General features: G+C 43.4%; 1 protein-coding gene across 23 annotated transcripts; it reads right to left on the bottom strand.

The window, feature by feature from the left end:
- Positions 1-11,393: 11,393 nt before the first annotated feature.
- RNF6 (ring finger protein 6) lies at positions 11,394-21,267 on the bottom strand. Of its 23 annotated transcripts, none has more exons than XM_086329681.1 (6): positions 20,997-21,267; positions 20,250-20,335; positions 19,108-19,400; positions 18,012-18,222; positions 16,829-16,924; positions 11,394-14,192 (listed from the first exon to the last, which is right to left on the bottom strand). In XM_086329681.1, exons 3-6 carry the CDS (start codon positions 19,144-19,146, stop codon positions 12,478-12,480), a joined length of 2,061 nt encoding a protein of 686 aa, XP_086185807.1. In that variant the 5' UTR covers positions 19,147-19,400; positions 20,250-20,335; positions 20,997-21,267; the 3' UTR covers positions 11,394-12,477. The 23 variants fall into 23 exon arrangements, with proteins under 23 accessions (XP_086185807.1, XP_086185808.1, XP_086185811.1 ...); XM_086329682.1 differs by having other exon boundaries at positions 19,108-19,263; XM_086329685.1 differs by lacking the exon at positions 20,997-21,267 and adding an exon at positions 20,761-20,865.
- Between the last annotated feature and the right edge of the window lie 266 nt (positions 21,268-21,533).

The raw sequence follows: 21,533 nt of genomic DNA, 5'->3' as shown, positions 1-21,533 counted from the left end.
AACATCTGGAAGTTCACGGTTCACATACTGTTGAAGCCTTGCTTGGAGAAGTTTGAGCATTACTTTGCTAGCATGTGAGATGAGTGCAATTGTGCGGTAGTTTGAATATTCTTTGGCACTGCCTTTCCAGGGATTAGGACATGAGTATCTGCTGGGGAGGTTGTTATTCTGCCTACTTTTTGCAAGAAGGAATCCCCTGATATATGCTGTTTTGAGTACTTCCACTGACAGCAGGGAGGTTAGTACTCTATGAAGCTGCCGAGGGTTGTGTTCAACTCTAATCATCTCTAATCTACAGATGATGACCAACTCTAAATGTCAGAAGATGAGTATGTTTGGTGCCAGTAGTTCCCACGCACAGGTCTTTGCCTTCAGAAATGCAGAAGAAAACCCAGTCTGGTATCCCCACTTACATACGTCCACATGACATTCTTGAAACATTTGAAGACAGCTAGAAGATTTTGTTGTTATTCCTTAGTCGAACAAACTGAGAACCTATTATATGTGGGTTCTATTCTAGGCTTCAGAGATGGGGGAATTTATCATCCAATGTCCTTAACCTCATAACACATTACTTCTGGTGAAGAAAACAGGTGGATGATCCAACAAACAGTATTAGCATTGCCTTGAGTACCACCAGATCAAGGGTACCAAAACATTCTTGAAAGAACGGGTTTTTAAATTGTATTTCTTTTTGGCTGCGCTGCCTGCTGCACGTGGGCTTTCTCTAGCTGTGTTGAGCTGGCTGTACTGCCTAGTTGAGTGGGCTTCCTGTTGCAGTGGCTTCTCTTGTTGCAGAGTATGGGCTCTAGGGCGAGTGGGCTCATTAGCTGTGGTCCACTGGCTTAGTTGCCCCTCAGCATATGGGATCCTCCCTGACCAGGAATCGAACCAGTGTCCCCAGCATTGGCAGGCAGATTCCTAAAATCTGGACCACCGGGGAAGTCTAAAAGAATGTTTTTGTTTTGTTTTGTTTTTAAATCATGTAAATAACGATTATAGAAAGAAGTTAGAAACTTTGTACATATGTTTCATATTTCAGGTTTGTTTTTGCTTTGGATTATAATGGGGGGAACATCAGACCCTTCTTACACCCACAGTCCTCTGAAAATCTTACTCTAGCCCTGAGGGAGAGAAGATTTTAGTAAGAGAGAATAGTTCAATTAGAGTAAGCCAAGATGATTTCCTGGAAAAAGTTGAGACTTCCAAGATGAGTAGATTTAGATAAATAAAGGCTAGAGGAGAAGCCATGCTGTAAACTTCTGCTGCCATGGCAGCCAGAGAAGACAGGACTTGGGCAGATAATTCTTTCAGTTTGGGCTGTGGGTCGAGTATATTCAGAGTGTTTTACTGCGAATTTTTAAATAGAAGTCTTCTCAAAGGCACTGAGAAGACTAGGAATTCTGTGGCGATGGGTTAGCACAACACCTCCCTCTCTGCAAAGAGTCTGTGAAACAAGAAAGAACAATCTCTACAGGCTACAAACCCTGGAGCTAAACACCCTTTGTGTGTTAGTCGCTCAATCATGTCCAATTCTTTGCAATGTTATGGACTGTAGCCTGCCAGGCTCCTCTTTCCGGGGGACTTTCCAAGCAAGAATACTGGAGTGGCTTGCCATTCCCTTCTCCAGGGGATCCTCCCGACCCAGGTCTCATGCATTGCAGGGGGATTCGTTACCTTATGAGCCACCAGGGAAGCTCAAACACCCTTTAGCTTCCTGTGATTGAGTTTATCTGAGCCTCCCGCAGAGCTCCAAGCACTGGCAACCTGTATAATCTGGGAGATGCTCTGGAGGGTGAAGTTCATCAGGTCTTTTGTTCTTAGTCACTTAACTTCTACCCTCTTCCCCATGGTGGAAAAACGTGCTCACCATGTGCATTCTGGAAAGTGTAATTTGCATTCAGATTGTATACTGCTGCTTCTGAAATATAGATGAACTGAAATACTGTAAATACTGCTGCTACTGCTAAGTCACTTCAGTCGTGTCCAACTCTGTGTGACCCCATAGACGGCAGCCCACCAGACTCCGCCGTCCCTGGGATTCTCCAGGCAAGAACACTGGAGTGGGTTGCCATTTCCTTCTCCAATGCATGAAAGCGAAAAGTGAATGTGAAGTCATTCAGTCGTGTCCGACTCTTAGCGACCCCATGGACTGTAGCCTACCGGGCTTCCCCGTCCATGGGATTTTCCAGGCAAGAGTACTGGAGTGGGGTGCCATTGCCTTCTCCAGAAGTACTGTAAATAAACGTAACTAATTTTCACTCCAATTTCCTGACAGAAAATGAAAATCTGGTTGTTGTTTTTTCTTTTCAACTCAGCTCTGCAGCTGACACCATAACATTGAATGTTCACCGGTAGACTGAATTATCTGTTGACTTCACCTCTTCATTGCTTAGAAATTGATGCATTTTATAATTAACATTTGAGGTCTCCCCTTTGGCTTTCTTATTTGAATGCTTTGTTACAAAATAATCATTTGTTGTTGTTGTTTTGTTTTAGGCATGTTTGCCTTTAAGACTCAGAATAATTCTGACTTATTTGACTCCAGGTCAACTTCAGCAATATTTCCAAAGACCTTCTTAATGATTGCTGGAAGTGTTTCCGGCATTGTTTTGGTTGGAACCAAGTTTGTATCCTGTGAAGATAATCTCATTCTCAGTGATTCTTATTTTTAAATTTTGTTTGGTCCCTAAGGGGGTATGCTGAGTGGAAACTTGAAATTGCATTGTAAGTGAAGACAGGGTCTAAAATGAGAACTAGAAGATGGTACGATGCTGTCTGAACAAACAGTGAGACGATACTGGTATCACTCTTTTTCAGTTCTCTGTGAGGTGCTGGAGAACTCTGCTCACCCTCTCACCTGTATCAACTCAGAGAACTTGGGCCTGATGGCAGCAAAGATCAAGTGGTTCCCCTTCCCTTAGGGCAAAATGGAAACTTTCTGGGGCAGGTGACCACAACTTGGTTTCTTTCCTTATTTATATATAGGTTTGGATGTTTAAAAATGTAACATGATTAAAGACAATTTAAGCAAACCAAGCTCTACCCATTTAATGTTCACACATACTGTAGAAAATAATCGATAACCTAACCCTCAAAGCATGCCCTTAGGGGAAGTTTTTTTCTTGGGTGCAGTAGGAGAGTTGACAGACTTAAGGTATGACCGCCACAATATCACATCGTTACTGATATGGTAGCCACAAACAATGGGCGGGACCTCAGAGAACATGGCAGGAAGTGGCAAGGAGCCCTGGGGAAGAACTGGAGATCACCCATGAGGAAGAACCGTAAAAAATGGTTTACTACTGCCAATTTTACCCGATTTGTCACTGTTGCTGACTCATAGCAGCACCTCTTCCCCAGAGGATGGCATGCCTGGGGGACTCCTGGGTTTTGCATTGGTGTCTACAACAACATTCAGATTCTTTGGTCACTTAGCATGAAACGAAAATCCAGAAATCCAAGATCTGTTTCTGGTACTGCTACTGGGCCTTTTGATTGATTTGGGCATATTATTCATTTCTCTGTACTTGAGTTTCTTCCAAAATAAACATAAATAATTCTTACCTAACCTACTCTCAAGTTGATTTGAATATCAAATGAGACATGAAGCATGAAACCTCTTTGGACAGATGAAATGTCATAGAAAATTAGGATGATGTGCTGATGAGTAGTATTATCAGCATTCCAGAGTGGGGCTGGCACCCTCTCCTTCCTTTCCAGATTATTGGCAGTAAGAGAGCATCACATCGTAATCAGACTGTGGGATTCCCATTAGCTTTCAATATACTGTTATTCATGAAACAAGGATCAAAGAGTTTTGTGGCTGTGCCAGCTTCCTGAAAACTTAGGAAGCACTGTGAGTCCAGAAGAGGCATTTGTTGTTAGAGCTCAGAGGTGGAGTGCTTTAACAATGATACACGGCAGCTTCTTATCTCTGCCTCAAAGTATCACTAAACACCCACCCCAAACAAAAAAGGAAAACCTTTAACTGATTCCCAGAAGCACAGACTTTGCAGAAAAGCTGGAAGAGAGAGGGTCAGTGAGCAAGAATAAAAATAGTGGAGTACAATTAGGAAGGAAAAACAGAGACGTCAATATCACCCTGGCAGATACAGAACAAGTAATGAACAAAAGTACCCCAAGGCTAAGCCTAATGGCTCATAAATTGGATATGAGTCAGCAACAGAAGTCCTTTCATTAATTAAGCTCAGAACTGGGGACGATATTAACAATATTTATGGAGGACCGTGTGCTAGGGGGGCTTTTAGTATATACATGCATTATCTTGTTTAACCCCACTAGGCAGGTATCATTGTATCCATATTTCACAAACCAGGAAAACGTTGCCCAGAGCATTACAATATTTGCCCAAGGCCTCCAAGCCATCATGTAGCAAATTTGGGACTTGAGCTGACATCTGTCACCCAAGTCTGTGTTCCTAATCAAGACTGTCAGTTGCCTCTCTGAGAGCATCCTGCTCATGGAGGACAGCGGGGATAGTTCTGGGCTTTGGCAGAGGGACTTGGCAAACCTTAAGAGGATCCTGTGGGTAGAAGTGAGAGGAATAAAATTATTTAACATGGGAAACCGCTCAGAAGGTTAGTACTTAGGAGTTATTGGTATGAATTACCTCTGGGTTTACTGCTTTCTGGGCTATCCAGGTGACTTAGTGGTAAAGAGTTCACCTGCCATTGAGACCTAAGAGACGAGGGTTTGATCCCTGTGTCAGGAAGATCCCCTGGAGGAGGAAATGGCAACCCACCTCAGTACTCTTGACTGGAGAATCCCATGGACAAAGGAGCCCAGCAGGCTACAGTCTATGGAGTCGCAAAGAGTCGGATACAACTGAGCAACTGAGCACACACAAAAAACTGGGAAAGAGAGCCAAGTGGAAACCCATAAGAAAGTTAACTTACTTCATGAGAGTTGAGGTTAAGCAATAGAGAACGGTTACTGGTGGTTTTGGAGAGAAGCAGGATTCAGACTAAATGAGGATCCAGTTGTGACTGTTTCGGGAAATGAAGGATGCTACGTGTTTGTGGTGACCATGCAGGTGTACCCTGCAAGAGAGCCTGCAGTGGGGACACCATTGACCGAAAGCTTCCAAGGGTCACCCTTTGGGCTTGCCAAGGCTTCCAGGTCCAGGCTGCTGTTCTTTCAGCTGCCCCAGGTAATGACTGACCTGATCGGGGACAAGAGCTGGGCCATCCCTGCCCAGTGGGGGACTCTCCTGCCGGCCCTGACGATGCCCCCTGAGGTTCCTCTCCCAGAACCGCCCAGTGGTCTGAAGCTTCTCCTCCCCAAGGCCCCTCCTTCCCTCTTGTCTGAGGTGTGAGTTATGCAAAGTAGCCTGGAGGTTCGCCTCACCTGCTCCTGCTCTGACCCTTTTATCCTTAACAGGTGCTTCCCCAGTAAATCTCTTGTATGTATAATCTTTGGAGGAGGAAATGACAACCCACTCCACTATTCTTGCCTGGGAAATCCTATAGACAGGGGAGCCTGGTGAGCTCCAGTCCACAGGGTCACAAAAGAATTGAGTATGACTTAGAGACAAAACAAAACAACAATGTGTAAAGCTGTCAAGTGTGTCTGCTCAGAGACCTAGACTAACATTATGTTGTGTTGTGAGAGGAAAGTAATCTTTTGTCTTTAAAAGTAGGCTCTGCGATTAACAGACATTTGAAGGGCAGGCTCCCGGGGTTTCAAAGAGGATGTGCTTAGATAGTCCATCTTCTCCTAGGCCTGAGATTCTATGAGTCTGTCTCTGGAGCTTAAATATAACAGAGGTTGAATGTTCCTAGTTTATTTCATTTTTATAAGATACTCAGTGTTATACGGCCCAAGAAATATGACCTTAAAATGTTTACCTGAACGATAATGAGAAATGCCTGAATGACATCATCACTGTCCCTGTCACCATCTCTGATCTGAAACCTGCACGGCTCTAGCAGATGCTGTTAAAGTTACTGTGGAAGTGAATGCAGCCTCATATTCATTTGTACTAGAAGGCCACAGATCTGAGGACCAGCTTTGGAACTGAATTGAATCCCAAGAGCAATGTGATGAACCAGCTCAAACTTCCCCCACTCAAGAGTCTTCAGAGATGTAGTGCTCAAAATAAAACATACATATATATATATATATATATATATATATACACACACACACACTTGCTGAAAGTATTTATGGATCTGTAATTATCATAGGGGCAGAAACATCAGGGCCTAATACACTCAGAGTCACTGAAAAGTACCCTCAACCTGTCTAAAGACGTCAAGGCAACCACCACCACTGGAACACACAGCCACATCCTCTGAAACACGAACATTTGGCCTTCTCAACAAAAGGCAGCTCTGGTTTCCCAGGAAATCACCTCCCACGTCTATGTTGACAGATATCCAAGGTCTCCGATTTCCAATGTTATACAAGGTTGAGGGGGAGACCCTGCTGACTCTGCAATGGAAGCAAAACCACCTGCTTCATTTGGAGCACCATTCCTAAATGATGTCTTCTTCCTCTGGCTGGAGATTATTCAAATGGAGAGATGCAGGAAGATGAAAAGTTGCTGGTAGGTTCTTGCATGGGAGGATTGATAATATTCATGAAAAGCCTTCGGACACAGCATTTTAACTCTGACCTTAACACAGCATCTTCAGATGTCTCTTATTTAAGGGACTAGATCTGATAGATGGAGTGCCTGATGAACTATGGATGGAGGTTCATGACATTGTACAGGAGACAGGAATCAAGACCATTCCAAAGAAAAAGAAGTGCAAAAAAGCAAAATGGCTGTCTAACGAGGCCTTACAAATAGCTGTGAAAGAAGAGAAGCAAAAAGCAAAGGAGAAAAGGAAAGATATACCCATTTGAATGCAGAGTTCCAAAGAATAGCAAGGAGAGATATGAAAGCCTTCCTCAGTGATCAATGCAAAGAAATAGACAGAAACAATAGAATGGGAAAGACTAGAGATCTCTTCAAGAAAATTAGACATACTAAGGGAACATTTCATGAAAAGATAGGCTCAATAAAGGACAGAAATGGTATGGACCTAACAGAAGCAGAAGATATTAAGAAGAGGTGGAAAGAATACACAGAAGAACTGTACAAAAAAGATCTTCACAACCCAGATAATCACAATAGTGTGATCACTCACCTAGAGCCAGACATCCTGGAATGTGAAGTCAAGTGGGCCTTAGGAAGCATCACTATGAACAAAACTAGTGGAGGTGATGGAATTCCAGTTGAGCTATTTCAAATCCTGAAAGATGATGCTGTGAAAGTGCTGCACTCAATGTGTCAGCAAATTTGGAAAACTCAGCAGTGGCCACAGGACTGGAAAAGGTCAGTTTTCATTCCAATCCCAAAGAAAGGCAATGCCAAAGAATGCTCAAACTGCCGCACAATTCCACTCTTCTCACACACTAGTAAAGTAATGCTCAAAATTTCTCCAAGCCAGGCTTCAGCAATACATGAACTGTGAACTTCCAGATGTTCAAGCTGGTTTTAGAAAAGGCAGAGGAACCAGAGATCAAATTGCCAACATCTGCTGGATCATCAAAAAAGCAAGAGAATTCTACAAAAACATCTATTTCTGCTTTATTGACTATGCCAAAGCCTTTGACTGTGTGGATCACAATAAACCATGGAAAATTCTGAAAGAGATGGGAATACCAGACCACCTGAACTGCCTCTTGAGAAACCTGTATGCAGGTCAGGAAGCAACAGTTAGAACTGGACATGGAACAGCAGACTGGTTCCAAATAGGAAAAGGAGTACGTCAAGGCTGTATATTGTCACCCTGCTTATTTAACTTATATGCAGAGTACATCATGAGAAACGCTGGGCTGGAAGAAGCACAAGCTGGAATCAAGATTTCTGGGAGAAATATCAATAGCCTCAGATATGCAGATGACACCACTCTTATGGCAGAAAGTAAAGAAAAACTAAAAAGCCTCTTGATAAAAGTGAAAGAGGAGAGTGAAAAAGTTGGCTTAAAGCTCAACATTCAGAAAACTAAGATCATGGCATCTGGTCCCATCACTTCATGGCAAATAGATGGGGAAACAGTGGAAACAGTGGCTGACTTTATTTTCCTGGGCTCCAAAATCACTGCAGATGGTGACTGCAGCCATGAAATTAAAAGATGCTTACTCCTTGGAAGGAAAGTTATGACCAACCTAAATAGCATATTAAAAAGCAGAGACATTACTTTGCCAACAAAGGTCCGTCTAGTCAAGGCTATGTTTTTTCCAGTGGTCATGTATGGATGTGAGAATTGGACTATAAAGAAAGCTGAGCACTGAAGAATTGATGCTTTTGAATTGCGGTGTTGGAGAAGACTCTTGAGAATCCCTTGGACTGCAAGGAGATCCAACCAGTCCATCCTAAAGGAGATGAGTCCTGGGTGTTCATTGGAAGGACTGATGCTAAAGCTGAAACTCCAATACTTCGGCCACCTGATGTGAAGAGCTGACTCATTTGAAAAGACCCTGATGCTGGGAAAGATTGTGGGCAGGAGAAGAAGGGGACGACAGATGATGAGATGATGAGATGGCTGGATGACATCACTGACTCAGTGGACATGGGTTTGGGTGGACTCTGGGAGTTGGTGATGGACAGGGAGGCCTGGCGTGCTGCGATTCATGGGGTTGCAAAGAGTCGGACACAACTGAGCGACTGAACTGAACTGATTCATCTCTTTTCTGGATTCATCCTTATAATATAGATTATGCTTGATATCTTTCTGGAGCAGTTCGCTCATCCTTGAGACAGAAAAGATGTATTTGCACATGGAAACATGATGTAGTAGTTACAAAATTAGAAAAATCTTTTTTCAGGGACGTCCTTGATGGTTCAGTGGTTGGGACTCTGAGCTTCCAGTGCAGGGAGCATGTATTTGATCCCTGGTGGAGGAAAGTAAGAGCCCACGTGTCACACATGGGATGTGGGCCCCCCCACCACCACAGACACACACACAAAGGAAAGAAAAACGTCTTTAGGAAGGAGACTGAAAATGTCTCCAGGCATTTCTGCTTCTGTGAATGCAGGGTGTAGGAAGAGCACAGGTTTGGAGGCAAACAAATAGTCCTGTGACTGACTGTCTAAACTCTGCCATCTACTGTGTTAAGTCAGAGGTCCCCATCCTTTTTGGCATGGGGAACTGCTTTCATAAATTTTTCCACAGACCAGGGTGGGGGGGGGCGGCAATGCTTTCAGGATGATTCAAGAGCATTACATGTTTGTGCACTTTATTTCTATTATTATTATAATCATCAGCTCCACTCAGATCATCAGGCATTAGATCCCAGAGATTGGGAATCCCTGTGTTAAGTGGCAATAATACTTCAAGGAGCTCATGGGAGATTTAAACTGTGAAGTCACATTAAAGATTTAAAGAAAAATGACCTAAGAGTGGATGAAAGATAATCAAATCACAACAATGTTAGTTGAAATTATAAAACTCTGCAATACAAGAGGGGAAAAGATGTAATATGTAGGAAAGTGAAAGTCACTCAGTAATGTCCGACTCTATGATCCCATGGACTGTAGCCTGACAGTCTTCTCTGTCAATGGAATTCTCCAGGCAAGAATACTGGAGTGGGTTGCCATTTCCTCCTCCAGGGGGTCTTCCCGACCCAGGGATTGATCTCGGGTCTTCTGCATTGCAGGCAGATTCTTTACCGTCTAAGCCACCAGGGTGTCTGGCTGGAAAGCTGACAGAAGTTTGCAAGACAGCCACACTCTACAGAAAAGGCTCTAAGGATATGTCAGGGAAGCTAATATTCAAATGGAGGATTTTAAATGATCTGTTCCTTTCTATATTGGAAGCACAAAGGGTATAATCCTTGCTGAGTAGATGCTATAAATAGATAATGAGCCTTTGTATTTGTCATGGTATTTGTTTACTGGAAGATGAATGAAATTATTAAAGAAAACACTTTGTTCCCAACCAGGGTACCAATTTACCAAACTCACTAGGCATTCCTGCTGTTTTCATGGAATTTTCCATACTGCCCACCATCGAATTTCACATCCAGTGCCTACCTGGGATCTCTCTGCATGCAGGTCCTTCCACAACTTGCAAAGCACTGAGATCTACACACTCTCATTTCTCCCTGACCCCTACTTTGTTCATTTCCCCATTTCTTTGTTCTCTTGATTTTCTGAACTCGTCAGGACAGGCAGCTAGAACTTCCTGAAGAAAATTTCATCTGAGCAGTAACTGCTGGATTTAGTCTCTTGTTATGTGTGTGTGCATGCTGTTTGTCTCTTTGCGGCCCCACGGACTGTAGCCCACCAGGTTTCTCTGTCCATGGGATTCTCCAGGCAAGAATACTGGAGTGGGTTGCCATTTTCTTCTCCAGGGGATCTTCCTGACCCAAGGATCAAAACTGAGTCTTGAGTCTCCTGCATTGGCAGGCAGATTCTTTACCCCTATCACCACCTAGGAAGCCCACAGTCTCTTGTCATATTGGGGTCAAATGATCACACTCAAATGAATGGGACAGATATGTGAACACAGTTGTTTCAGGTAAATGTCTACACTGGCCAAGCTTATAACGTGTCCTCCCTTCTGCCCTCAGAGATGCTTTACCTACGACCTCCCACCTCTTCACAGTGAACAAGAAACAACAAAATAATGTCTTTTATTCCCCAGTGTTGTTCTGCCCTTTCCAGTATCACTGCCATTACTCTGGGTTAGATAATAACGGGTGATGATGATAATAGTAAAAATTTACAGCAATTGTTCCTTTATTGACTTTTTGCTTCCAATTTTTTTCCACTCCACTGCACTCTGCACCAGTCTTCCCAAAACATGAAAAATGATCTCACTCTTCACCAATATAATTTAGCAAGAGAAACCTCAAGTCTGTAAAGTAAAAAGTCCTTAAGTCTAGTATTTAAAGTCTTCAGATCCAATTTCCAAGCCCCATGTCCCTTGCGTGCGAGCCCTACATAAACCATTTACTCCAAAGTTACCACCTTTACATAAACCTTTCACTCTAGGTGTGCAATACTCTCCCTAACAACGTCTGTTCACGTATCTTACTGAACAAAATGCATTTAATCACTAACTGGAAAGGAAAACTAAGTCTTGAGATATACCTCAATCTCACAGAATTGGCCTTGAGGTGCTTGTTCTTGTGATTTTGTCCAAGCAGTGTCACCACAGGAAACTGTCATTAATGACATGAACAAACATGAAAGTCAGAACAGTAACTCATTTTATTAACCGAGCTTCCATTTCTAAGAGCAAATGTCTTTCCCGTGAGGAGAGGGACTCTGTCTCTCCTCTATGGAATCCTTGACACCTGTAACAATGCCTGGCATCCAGCTGATGTGAAATATCGATTTCTTTCAGTGAATAAACCACAGTGGACCAACAGAGAATAGTTGACACGTTTTAATATTTATTGGTAGAAACAGATCTTCAACGCATACTTTGTGTTTGTTCTACATTCTCTTACTTTTGTTGTCATTGTTGTATTTGGAGTTTTTTGGCCTCCAAGTGAACTTAACATAGTATCTATGCATTTGATTCTTTACAGGTTTTTTTTTTTTAGATTTTAAACTAAATTTGAGAAACCATGCGTGTACATTTTACTTAATTTAATCCAAAAAATGGTTTGCACTTTCAAAAAAGTCACGAAAAGGCAGAACTCAAATAACCTCTATGCTCTAAAATGTCCATGTTCCATTTCTGAAAAAAGAAATACTTGTTCAGTGTTATATATTGCTTGCTGTCTAGTAAGTCAGATTGTCAGAAACGCTTCATAAATTATCTCTATTTTTAAATATCTTAATCCACTTCCTCCCCGAGATGATCCTGCAAATATTAAATATTGTGCCATATGCAGTAATAGCCCAACAGCTTAAAATAAGAACCAAATCAGTAGTTTTCAGACTGAATATTTTAACCTTAAAATTATATACCTATATATACACATATTAAATGTAAGTACTGCATAATAAATTTAACATTTCAAGTAACTTAAGTGCATTAAGCAAACATTCAGCCAGGGACTCTTTCATGAAGATGCTTTCCTTAGAATGAAAAGTTATAGGAAGGCTTATTTAGATACCAATGTCTGGACACAGTATGAAGCCTTATGGGACCTGAAAGTCCAAGCAAAACCCTGCAGGACTTTTTGGACAAATATTCACTTGTAACCTACCAAACTGTGCAAATACAAAAGTGCTTAGCATGAACAAAATTACCAAAATAAAAATATTTTGAAGGTTATTTGGTTCTAGCAATATTAACTATTCTGTACTTAAGGATAATGTAACATTTGCATTTTAAACTTTCTATAAATTTACTCTTTTTAACAAGTTAAAAAAGCACACACAAAAAATAGTTCAAACTATAATCATCTGCTATTTTTCATCCTGGTAAGCGTATCACAAATGATTCAAGAAAACAATGCCTGAACACAGCTCCACGGTGGTGTGCGGGTGAGGGACTCAGGGCGTCACCCGCTGTTGGCTAGGCCGGACCCTAAGACAGGTTGCCGGCAGACGGGGCAGGTGCAGTTCTCTGAGAGCCACCGGTCGATGCAGTGGATGTGGAACTCGTGCATGCAGGGTAACTGCCTGAGCTTGTTTCCGGCCACATAGTCACTGATGCACACACTGCAGGCCTTGCCCGGCTCGCCGTCTGCACCGCTGTGCTCGTAGTTCCGGGTGGAGAGATTGTCGATCTGCTCTTTGGTTAAACCATGCGTGGGGTCGTCATCATCCCCCTCGTTAAGCAGGAAGAAGTGAGCGAGGCGAAGAATGGGTAGTGTTCCCGTCTCCACTAAGTTACCTGAATTCCGTGCAGGCCGGCCCACCACGGGGTCGCTGGCTAGGGTATGAAGCGGGGTGAGCTCCACGCGGGCCAGCCGGCCCCTGGGGGCTCCTCCTGTGGGAGGGCCGGTGGCCCCACCCGGGGGACCCGCGTCTGAGCGCAGCACCGGCCCGTGCGAGCCATCGCTCTGCGCCTCTGACTCTGACTCGGCCTCCATGAGAGAACTCAGCTCACCAAAGCCAGTCATGATCTGCCTTAGGATTGATCGCAGCGCTGTGGAGGACGGCTCGGCGAGCTCGTGCTCAGACACCCTGCGTAGCGGCACGGTGATGGTGCTCACGTAGGTGCGCATCCCCGAGCGCTCCTGGCGTGAGATGCTGCGGTGGAAGCCCCCGCTGTTTCTCTCCAAGGAGATCCGGTTCTCCGCCAGCCCCACCCGAGACCGAGTCCTGTTGGCGATGCTGTCGCGGTCGCTGCTCTCTCCGGGACGAATTCTCCTCACCTGCAGGTCCAGGGTGATGGTCGGGTGTCGCCGCATGGCCGCAGGCAGCCTGCTGGGCTCCTCCTCCTCCTCTTCCACCGTGATTCTGGACACGAGCCTGGAGTTGGAGAAGAGCGAGGACGCAGCCCCTCTGCCTTCTGGGTCCTGCTCCAGGAAGACCCGGGTTACCCCTCTCCTCCTGACAGACCGCCTGGTGCTCTGTTGGTAAGGCCGGCTCTCTCTTTGTGAATTATGGTAAACCGTACCACTCGGCGCCTGAATCGGCGACCGGCTCCGACTCCTGAAAGTAGACCGTAGTCTTAGGGGCTCTAGTCTTTGGTTTGTATTCCTCACTGTGACATTGGTTCTGGCCCCATTTTCCCAGACATGGGCTGCTCCAAACCGCTGCCCCTCCCTCTGCCTGAGTTCACTTCTACCTGATGGGGTGTCGAGATGAGTGAGGGGGGCACCAGGTCCAGGACTGCCAGATGCACCCCCAATTCCATTTCTTAGTCTTCCCAGTGGAGACAGAGAGCCTTCAACTGAGCTCTGCCCCCTGGAGCCAAGGCGTGTCCTGGGAATGCGAGCACCACGGCTGAGATTCCCTGCAGCCTGGCTTCTGGTTCGCCTGGCCACAGGACTGCTTGGTCTCTGGGGCCCATCTGCAGCCTGATCTTGACTGACATCTGAGAAGGGCATAGCCACAGAGTCTTCGCCATCCATTTCAAATCCTCTGTTCTCGTGGTTGATGTGGATTTCCAGACTAAACCGAAACTCTCCACTGTGAGGGTTGGTTCGACTCACAGCTCTCCAGGTCTGGTTCCCATTCTGCCCACTTCGAGTTGCATTTCCTGTGCGAAGAAAGGTGTTCAGCCATTCCAGCAGAGAATCTTCATTCGAACCCTCTCGAGGGATTCCTGCGTTTGGAAAGCAAACCAAATCAACTTAACATCAATTCCTGAAATCTATCTTTGGATTTTCATTGAAAGCTTGTAAAGTTTTTATTAAATTAAATTATATTTAAGAACATCTGTGCATCTGAATGAATGAAAAACAGCCAAAAAGAAAATGAGCTTTCTAAAAGAAAGGTGTATACTACAAGCATACTATAATACACAGTGTGAATTAACATTATAAAATTTTAAATACTATTTGTGCAGTAGTGTGAAGAAATCTTCACTCTTGCTTTCTATAGGCCTATTATTGGCAAAATATTAAGGCAAATGAAAAATATAACCATTACTAAAACTGTACATTTAAATTGCTTTATTCATATGGCAATATTAATAAAACATAGCAAGAAAACATACATAATTCACTTGAATTTGTAGAATCCTTTTGGGAAAGGTAACAGTGTTTTTTGCAACTAGGTATTTTGGTAACCTTAAGAATCTTGTTTCTTAGAAACTGTCAAAAACATATAGCTCAAGAACTTTGGCTTTATGAGTATAATATTAGAACCATAATATGTCTTTGTGTAAAGAAAGGAAATTTTAAGCATTTAATTCAGTTCTCTATGGCTATATCCTTATCCATAAATTTGATATAATAATAGGATAGATGTCAGGGGATTATCATGAAGATAAAAGAAGACATGGTATATGATTAACATAACATCTGGCATGATATAACATGTGAGAAAGCACTCAATAAATGTTAGCCATTATATATAATACAATAAAATACATTTTCTGTTCATTTAGAATGTGAGCTGCATGAAGAAAAAACAAGTTTTGTCTCATTTTGTTCACTGTTAAATCCCCAACCTCTATTCTATTTGGTAGAAATCAGACTCTCAATTAATACTGCTGAATGGATCAATTTAGAAATAACTGTGCCCCTGATAAACTTCTTTGACTATGACAGTGCTACTGTGGGAAGCTTACATTTTCTGTTTTTAACCAGTGGGTTATTAAAGTACAAAACTCAATGAAAGGCATTGTAATGCATATTAACTACACAGACTTTACCCTTAAAGTCTGTTCTACTCAAAACCAGCTATTAAATGGGACTGCTTTGATTTTATTTCATTACTTCAATCTCTCATAAAAAATGTTCTTTTATTAAAGTTAAACCTGTTAATCAGCTGCTGATTATCAGTAAAATAAGCAACTTTAGCCATATTCTAAAAATATAAGCTATTTCATTTGTGATGAGTACATTTTCCATTAAAACATATCTCAAAGGACCAGTCTTACCAGCTATACTCATAGTACAATCTGCCTATATCAATGTAAAGAAAACAAGAGTTAATTTTCACTTTCCATTTTAATTTGCAAAGAGATATGAGTAAAGAGCAGGTAAACATTAACTCATTCTAAATGCCACTTCAATTACTAGGATGCAGTGATGATGATGCATGAAAGAGGTCACTCATATCTCACAAAATCTGTGGTCCCTTCTTCCACTGTAAATGCACTGTGACGGTCTTGGGAGCAGCCTGGCAAGCAGGGTGTTCACAGGACTGAGTTCTCATCAATGGAACTGGAGTGGAAGTGAGAGAGCTCATTTTCAGGCAGGTGCCTGCGCCTCCCTCTGGACCTACAACTGCCAGTTGGAACCTAGATGTGGTGGTGACTTAGCTTGATCATCAAGGCCGCACCCTGGAGCAGCAGCAGTCGATGTCCAGTAAACCTTTCTGCAACAGTGGAGGTGCTCTGTCTCTGTGCTGTCTGATACAGAAGCTACTGGCCACTTGGGACTATTAAACGCCTGAATATGGCTAATATGACTGAGGAACTGAGTTTTCAATTTTATTAAATTTAAATAGGCCCATGTGGCCAGTAGCTACTGCACTGGACAGCACAGTTGTAGAACCACTCTGCCGGCTGGGTGGGTCCCAGGAGGCTTTATGGAGTACAGTGTGTCTGCGCTGGACTGTTACCGTGAAAGAGGAGTAAACTTATGTCTTCCCAATCAATGCACTTGGGGTTTTTAATAGTCTTCACCCTAATTTATACCATGATCTTGATATAATATGTGAAACTACTACTAACAAATACTTGTGGGGAAGGCAGTGGTAGGGCAGACCTTAATGCTGGCTCTACTTTTAATTCTATACACTTCTGTTTAGTTTGAATTTTTTTAAGCAATTTGTTTTTTGTAAGAACTTATATTATAACTTAGTATTTGTTCAGTAAAATGATACAACAAACACAAAAACAACACAGCAAAGCAACAAACAGGTTTTCCTGACTCAGTCTTTCTGTGTTGCTCTGTATAACTTTTTAAAAGCCAAGCTTAGTTATATTAATTTAAAAATAAAAACTAGTCTGTACATTCTAAAATTAAAAAGAATTCTGCTGGCAATTAATATACTATTTCATACACAGGAGCTCCTGAAGGCAATGAGTGTATAAGACATCTTTATATGCAACCTCTGTCCTATACTGCCGAACTGTACTGCTTTGCATATAATTCATAAATATTCCCTGAATGAGTATCACATTAAATCTGAAAAACACTAAAAACCAATGTCAGACAAGGTCCTGGAAGCTCATGTCTGCAATTACTCCAATCAAACCTGTTCCTTATGGAAAGGAGTCCATAGTACCTCTGGCGTTTGTCCCATTTCTCAAGTCAGGCTGAGATGCTATTTGTTCCTTGACACCATCTAACCGCTGTTGTAATTCTTCTGATGTTATTTCTCCTAAAAAATAGAAAAAAGCTCACTGAAATTCAAATTTTTAAATTACTAAGTTTTATGAAAACTTACGGTCAGACTAATCTTTAGCAATCTGTGAAAGACATTCTACTGTTTTCATTTCTATAAACTGAAGACAGTAGAAACTGTTTACTTGATGCAAATACACATCATTTTGGTTGTTTCATTTATTAATGTTTTATTTAAATTAAAATAAGATTTAATTTGAATCATTAATAAAGTGCTCCCAGTTGATATACTTAGGAACCCATAGGCTATAATTCTGTGGATTTTTGTCAGAGTTAAAAAGAAATTAAGAGGGGAATATTTCTAGAGAAAACTTCAAATATTTACCTGAATTTTACCTAGTTTATTATATGGGTAATCCAATATATAGTATGCAAATATGCAACATAGAAATATATTACATACAAACCTGCAAGTTTCAACCAGTTCATTGTGAAATTTGATTTGTAATAAAATTATGGAACACATCTGACTTTGGAGGAGTTATTAGTTCAACTAAATAAATATATAGTAACATGAGTTAGAATCAGGTTTGAAATGAATAGTATTTTATTTGTACAAATATTACTTAAGAGAAATAGGACCACATATGTAAATATTAGACACTATCGTGTACATGAACCAGTTGGTTTTTTTGACACTTGTGTAACAGTGCTATATATTCAATATTCTTGTTTGGTCACTAAGTCATGTCTGACTCTTGTAAGCCCATGGACTGTAGCCCACCAGGCTCCTCTGTCCTTGGGATTTCCCAGGAAAGAATACTGGAGTGGGCTGCCATTTCCTCCTCCAGGGGACCATCCTGACCAGGGATCAAAGCGAATCTTCTGCATTGGCAGGTGGAATCTTTACTGCTGAGCCACCAGGGAAGCCCCAATATTAACCTACTTATGACATACAGAAGTACGCCAGTGATTTTTCTATGTTTTTATGTTACAAAGCTCTTGAAGTCACCAAAACAGTACAGTGTATTTTGGAACAGGGAAGATGGGGGTAAAAACCCCTCCTAACGCTGAAACTTTTAATAATGCTGCAAAAGGTATTTTCTCTTTTACCTATCCCTTACCAGGAGTGCCTAAAAGATTATGGTCTCTCATCAGCCGGTAATCTTCATCATTGAGGTTGTTTATAAACTGGTAATAGGCTTCTTCTCTGTGGAGACGCTCTTGCTGCCACCTTCTCTCATTTTCTTGATGATGCTGGTCTTGGGATGAGGTTTCTTCACCACCATCATCTGATTGAGATCTAGATCGATTCATGCTGAGACTCCTGGCTTTCTGTTCAAACAACAAACACAAATTCAAGGTATTAGTCATGGACTGACTAAACACATGGCTTCATGTTTGTTTTTTTCATCTTCATTTTAAAAATCTGCCCACTACTCAAATACTTCGTATGCCAAGTCTTGCAGTGAAAAACTTACATGTAAAATAAATATCAATACTAACAGCTCCTAGGCAATGCAACACAACTGGGCCTACTGCTTTGCTGAAAGCTGTCCCTGAAGTCAGAATGGATTTGGTTTCACCACACATTTCTCACACTTGAAAACCAAAGTGATTATCTGACTTTTACCTCTTTGACTCTCCTGTAAAGTTGGTCTAATATACTCCAAATCTCCGAATACTTCATGTTAGCATACAGATTTTAACCTTGAATTGTGCACATTCTTTACTTAATAAGCATAGGACTACTGGGTATTGGGAGGGTATCATTTACATTTATTTCCAGTAGGGGTTTTCTTCCCAAGATAAAGTTCATAAATGTAATATTACCCTCTTTGCATTTTGTTGAAGTAAAAATAAGTTAGCTGAACAGACCTGGAGTTGACCTCTCTTACACCTCACAGGAGACAATACTACATGCACAGCTCTGGGGATCCTGCAAGCACATCAGAGCTCTTGTGACTCTCCATAAGAACCTTGTTCCTAAGACTGGAGTGGTTAGTCCAGAGGCTGCTGAGTGCCAGTGAAACTTCCTGACCTTGCTGAGGCAAACACTGCTTTTGGATTATCCTGAAATGTTATTCCTGAGAAATTTACTTTTAAACCATAAGGAAATCAAGGGAAGAACTATTTATTTCATAAATATCTTAAAATTTCTTAAACATATCTAAGTCGTTAAAGCTTCAGTTCTCAACTGGGAATGCATATCAAACTCACTTGAGGAAATTTTCCAGAATACAGATGTCCAGAGTTCATCTCTAATCCAGGTCAAAATTTTCCAGGGTAGGGCCCAGGTCTAACTTCAAGAGCTAATTTGGGTGTTCTGTGGCTGAAATGGGGCTTCCTGAGTGGTGCCAGTGGTAAAGAATCTGCCTGCCAATGCAGGAGATGTAGGAGACACAGGTTCAATTTCTGGGTCAGGAAGGCTCCTGGAGGAGGGCATGGGAACCCACTCCAGTATTCTTGAGTGTGGGTTCTGGAGAATCCCATGGACAGAAGAGCCTGGTGGGCTACAGTCCATAGGGTCACACAGAGTCAGACATCACTGAAGCAACTTAGCATGCATACACGTGGCTGAAATAAACCATTCCTTGACAATTTCCAGTATGTCACTAACAGATATGTATAAGACAGCATATAACTTAATAGAAGCTAGAGGGTCAAATGACTAGGTGGCCAATGAAACAACTGTTATAACTACGACTCAGTGTTTAACAAGCAAACTACTGATATTTTGGGCTTCCCCGGTGGCTCAGTGGTAAAGAACTGCCTGCCAATGTAGGAGACTCCAGTGCGATCCCTGGGTCGGGAAGATCCCCTGGAGAAGGAAATGGCAACCCACTGCAGTATTCTAGCCTGGGAAATCTCATGGACAGAGGAGCCTGGTGGGCTACAGTCCATGGGGTCGCAGAAGAGTCCGACATGACTGAGCAACTGAGCAACAAACAATGAACTGGTACTTTAAAAACAAAGTGAAATTAGCCCAGGAGTGTAACTCATTGTATGAGTTAGCTACTACCCAATCTCACACACAGTCTAACATTAAATTACAAGTTTTTTTTTAAACAGGGATAACGTCATTTTTAAAAGATCTGTAGCACTATGTAATCATATGCAAATGAACATTATCAAAAATTTCCAATTTCTTTTCATGTTGCATGGTCAGGACTAGCCCATCATTAGCAAAGACTGTATTTGATAGGTACGGCAGTAATGTGACTCTTGTATATTAAAAGATTTTAAAAATTTGAAACCGGTCACAAGACCAAACTAAATTAGTATTAGTCAAAACTTTTGTGCTTCTCCTCAAAAAGGTAATTCTCTCGTACAATTAAACACAATTAAATCCAAGTGAATACCTTCTTAGTTTCCTTTCAACATGCTTTTAACATACGCAGTGGCATCCGTCCTTCCATTGTTTGTGCTTTTTTTGACGGCTGCTCATCTAAAGAGACAAGAGAGTGAATGAATTCAGTCAATGGCTTCTGGGAAGGCGAGGAAACGGGCTACACGTCTCCAAACTCGGCTGCAAAGCCGAAGCAAAAATCTCTAGTGAATTCTGTGGACAGACTCACCTAGAAAACGAGATGCCCGAACAACTAGGTCATGAACCCCCGCCACCCTCCCCGCAGCAGAAACTAGGCCTCTCCCAAGGTGACAGTTCCTTTCAGGGCCCTTCTTCCCACCCCGCTCCCTCTCGGAGGCAGTCGGGCTTGGGGGCCTCAGGCTCACTTCTCAACCTTCACTTTCTCGCCACCCCTGCCCTCCGCCTCCGATACCGGCTCCTCTCCTGGCCGTTGCGACGGAAGCGCGCGCCGGGGGTAGGGTCTCCGGAACAATAAACAAACGAGCTCAGGGGGCCCGACCAACCTCCTCCCAAGCCGTCCCCGAGTAACGAACGCTTCCCTTGGCGACCCAGATTCCCAAGGGAGGCGGCTGACAGACTGCGCCTCAGCGCCAATCACCGGCCAGGGCGGTGCAGCGGGCGCGCGGGTAGCCAATCAGAGTAGAGGCGGGGCTCGGGGCGGTCCCTCAGGGGGCGCGGGGGGCGAGGGCCGCGTCTCCCGGAAGTTCGCGGGAGGCCTGGAGAGTTCCTAGGACCTCACCTCGCCGGCGATCGGTCCGCTTCCCGGCGGACGGCAGAGGAGAAGCGTGCGTCCTGGAGGCAGTGACCCCGACGGCGGGCGGAGCTCGCATCCGCGCCTCTGGAGGCTGCTGCCCTCTGTGGGCGTCTGCTGAGGAGAGGCCTCTTGCTGTGCCGCGGGACAGTCCCGCAAGGCTCTGGAGGCGGGACAGCCGGGCCGCGCCCCCTGCGCGACTGGAGATGCTCGCTCCACCGCTGCCGGGCGCACGCCGGTACGACCGGAAACCGCGTCCGGAGGGGCCCGGGAGGCGGCGTCCAGCGTTCCGGCCCTCGGCGCTGGCGGTCTCCGGGCCGCCCTCCCGGGTTGGCGTGAAGCCCAGCTGTAGGCTCCTATCCCTGGATCGCCTGGGTACCGCGTAGCTCAACACCCAGCCGCTTTCCCGTATCGCTCGTCGGAAATTGCCAGCCCTCGTCAACTCTCGAGTGCTTTTTACTCCTGTTGCTTCACCTTCCCGCTAGGAAGGCGCGTTGAAACTCTCCCCACAGTCGTGCCTCTGGT

The sequence above is a fragment of the Bos grunniens genome, chromosome 12, assembly GCF_055505025.1.
Source record: "Bos grunniens cultivar Pamir isolate PY7600 chromosome 12, Bosgru_T2T1.0, whole genome shotgun sequence".
NCBI classification, from domain to species: domain Eukaryota; kingdom Metazoa; phylum Chordata; class Mammalia; order Artiodactyla; family Bovidae; genus Bos; species Bos grunniens.
The sequence above is the reverse complement of the archived record's forward strand: the minus strand, read 5'-3'. Positions and strand labels throughout refer to the sequence as shown.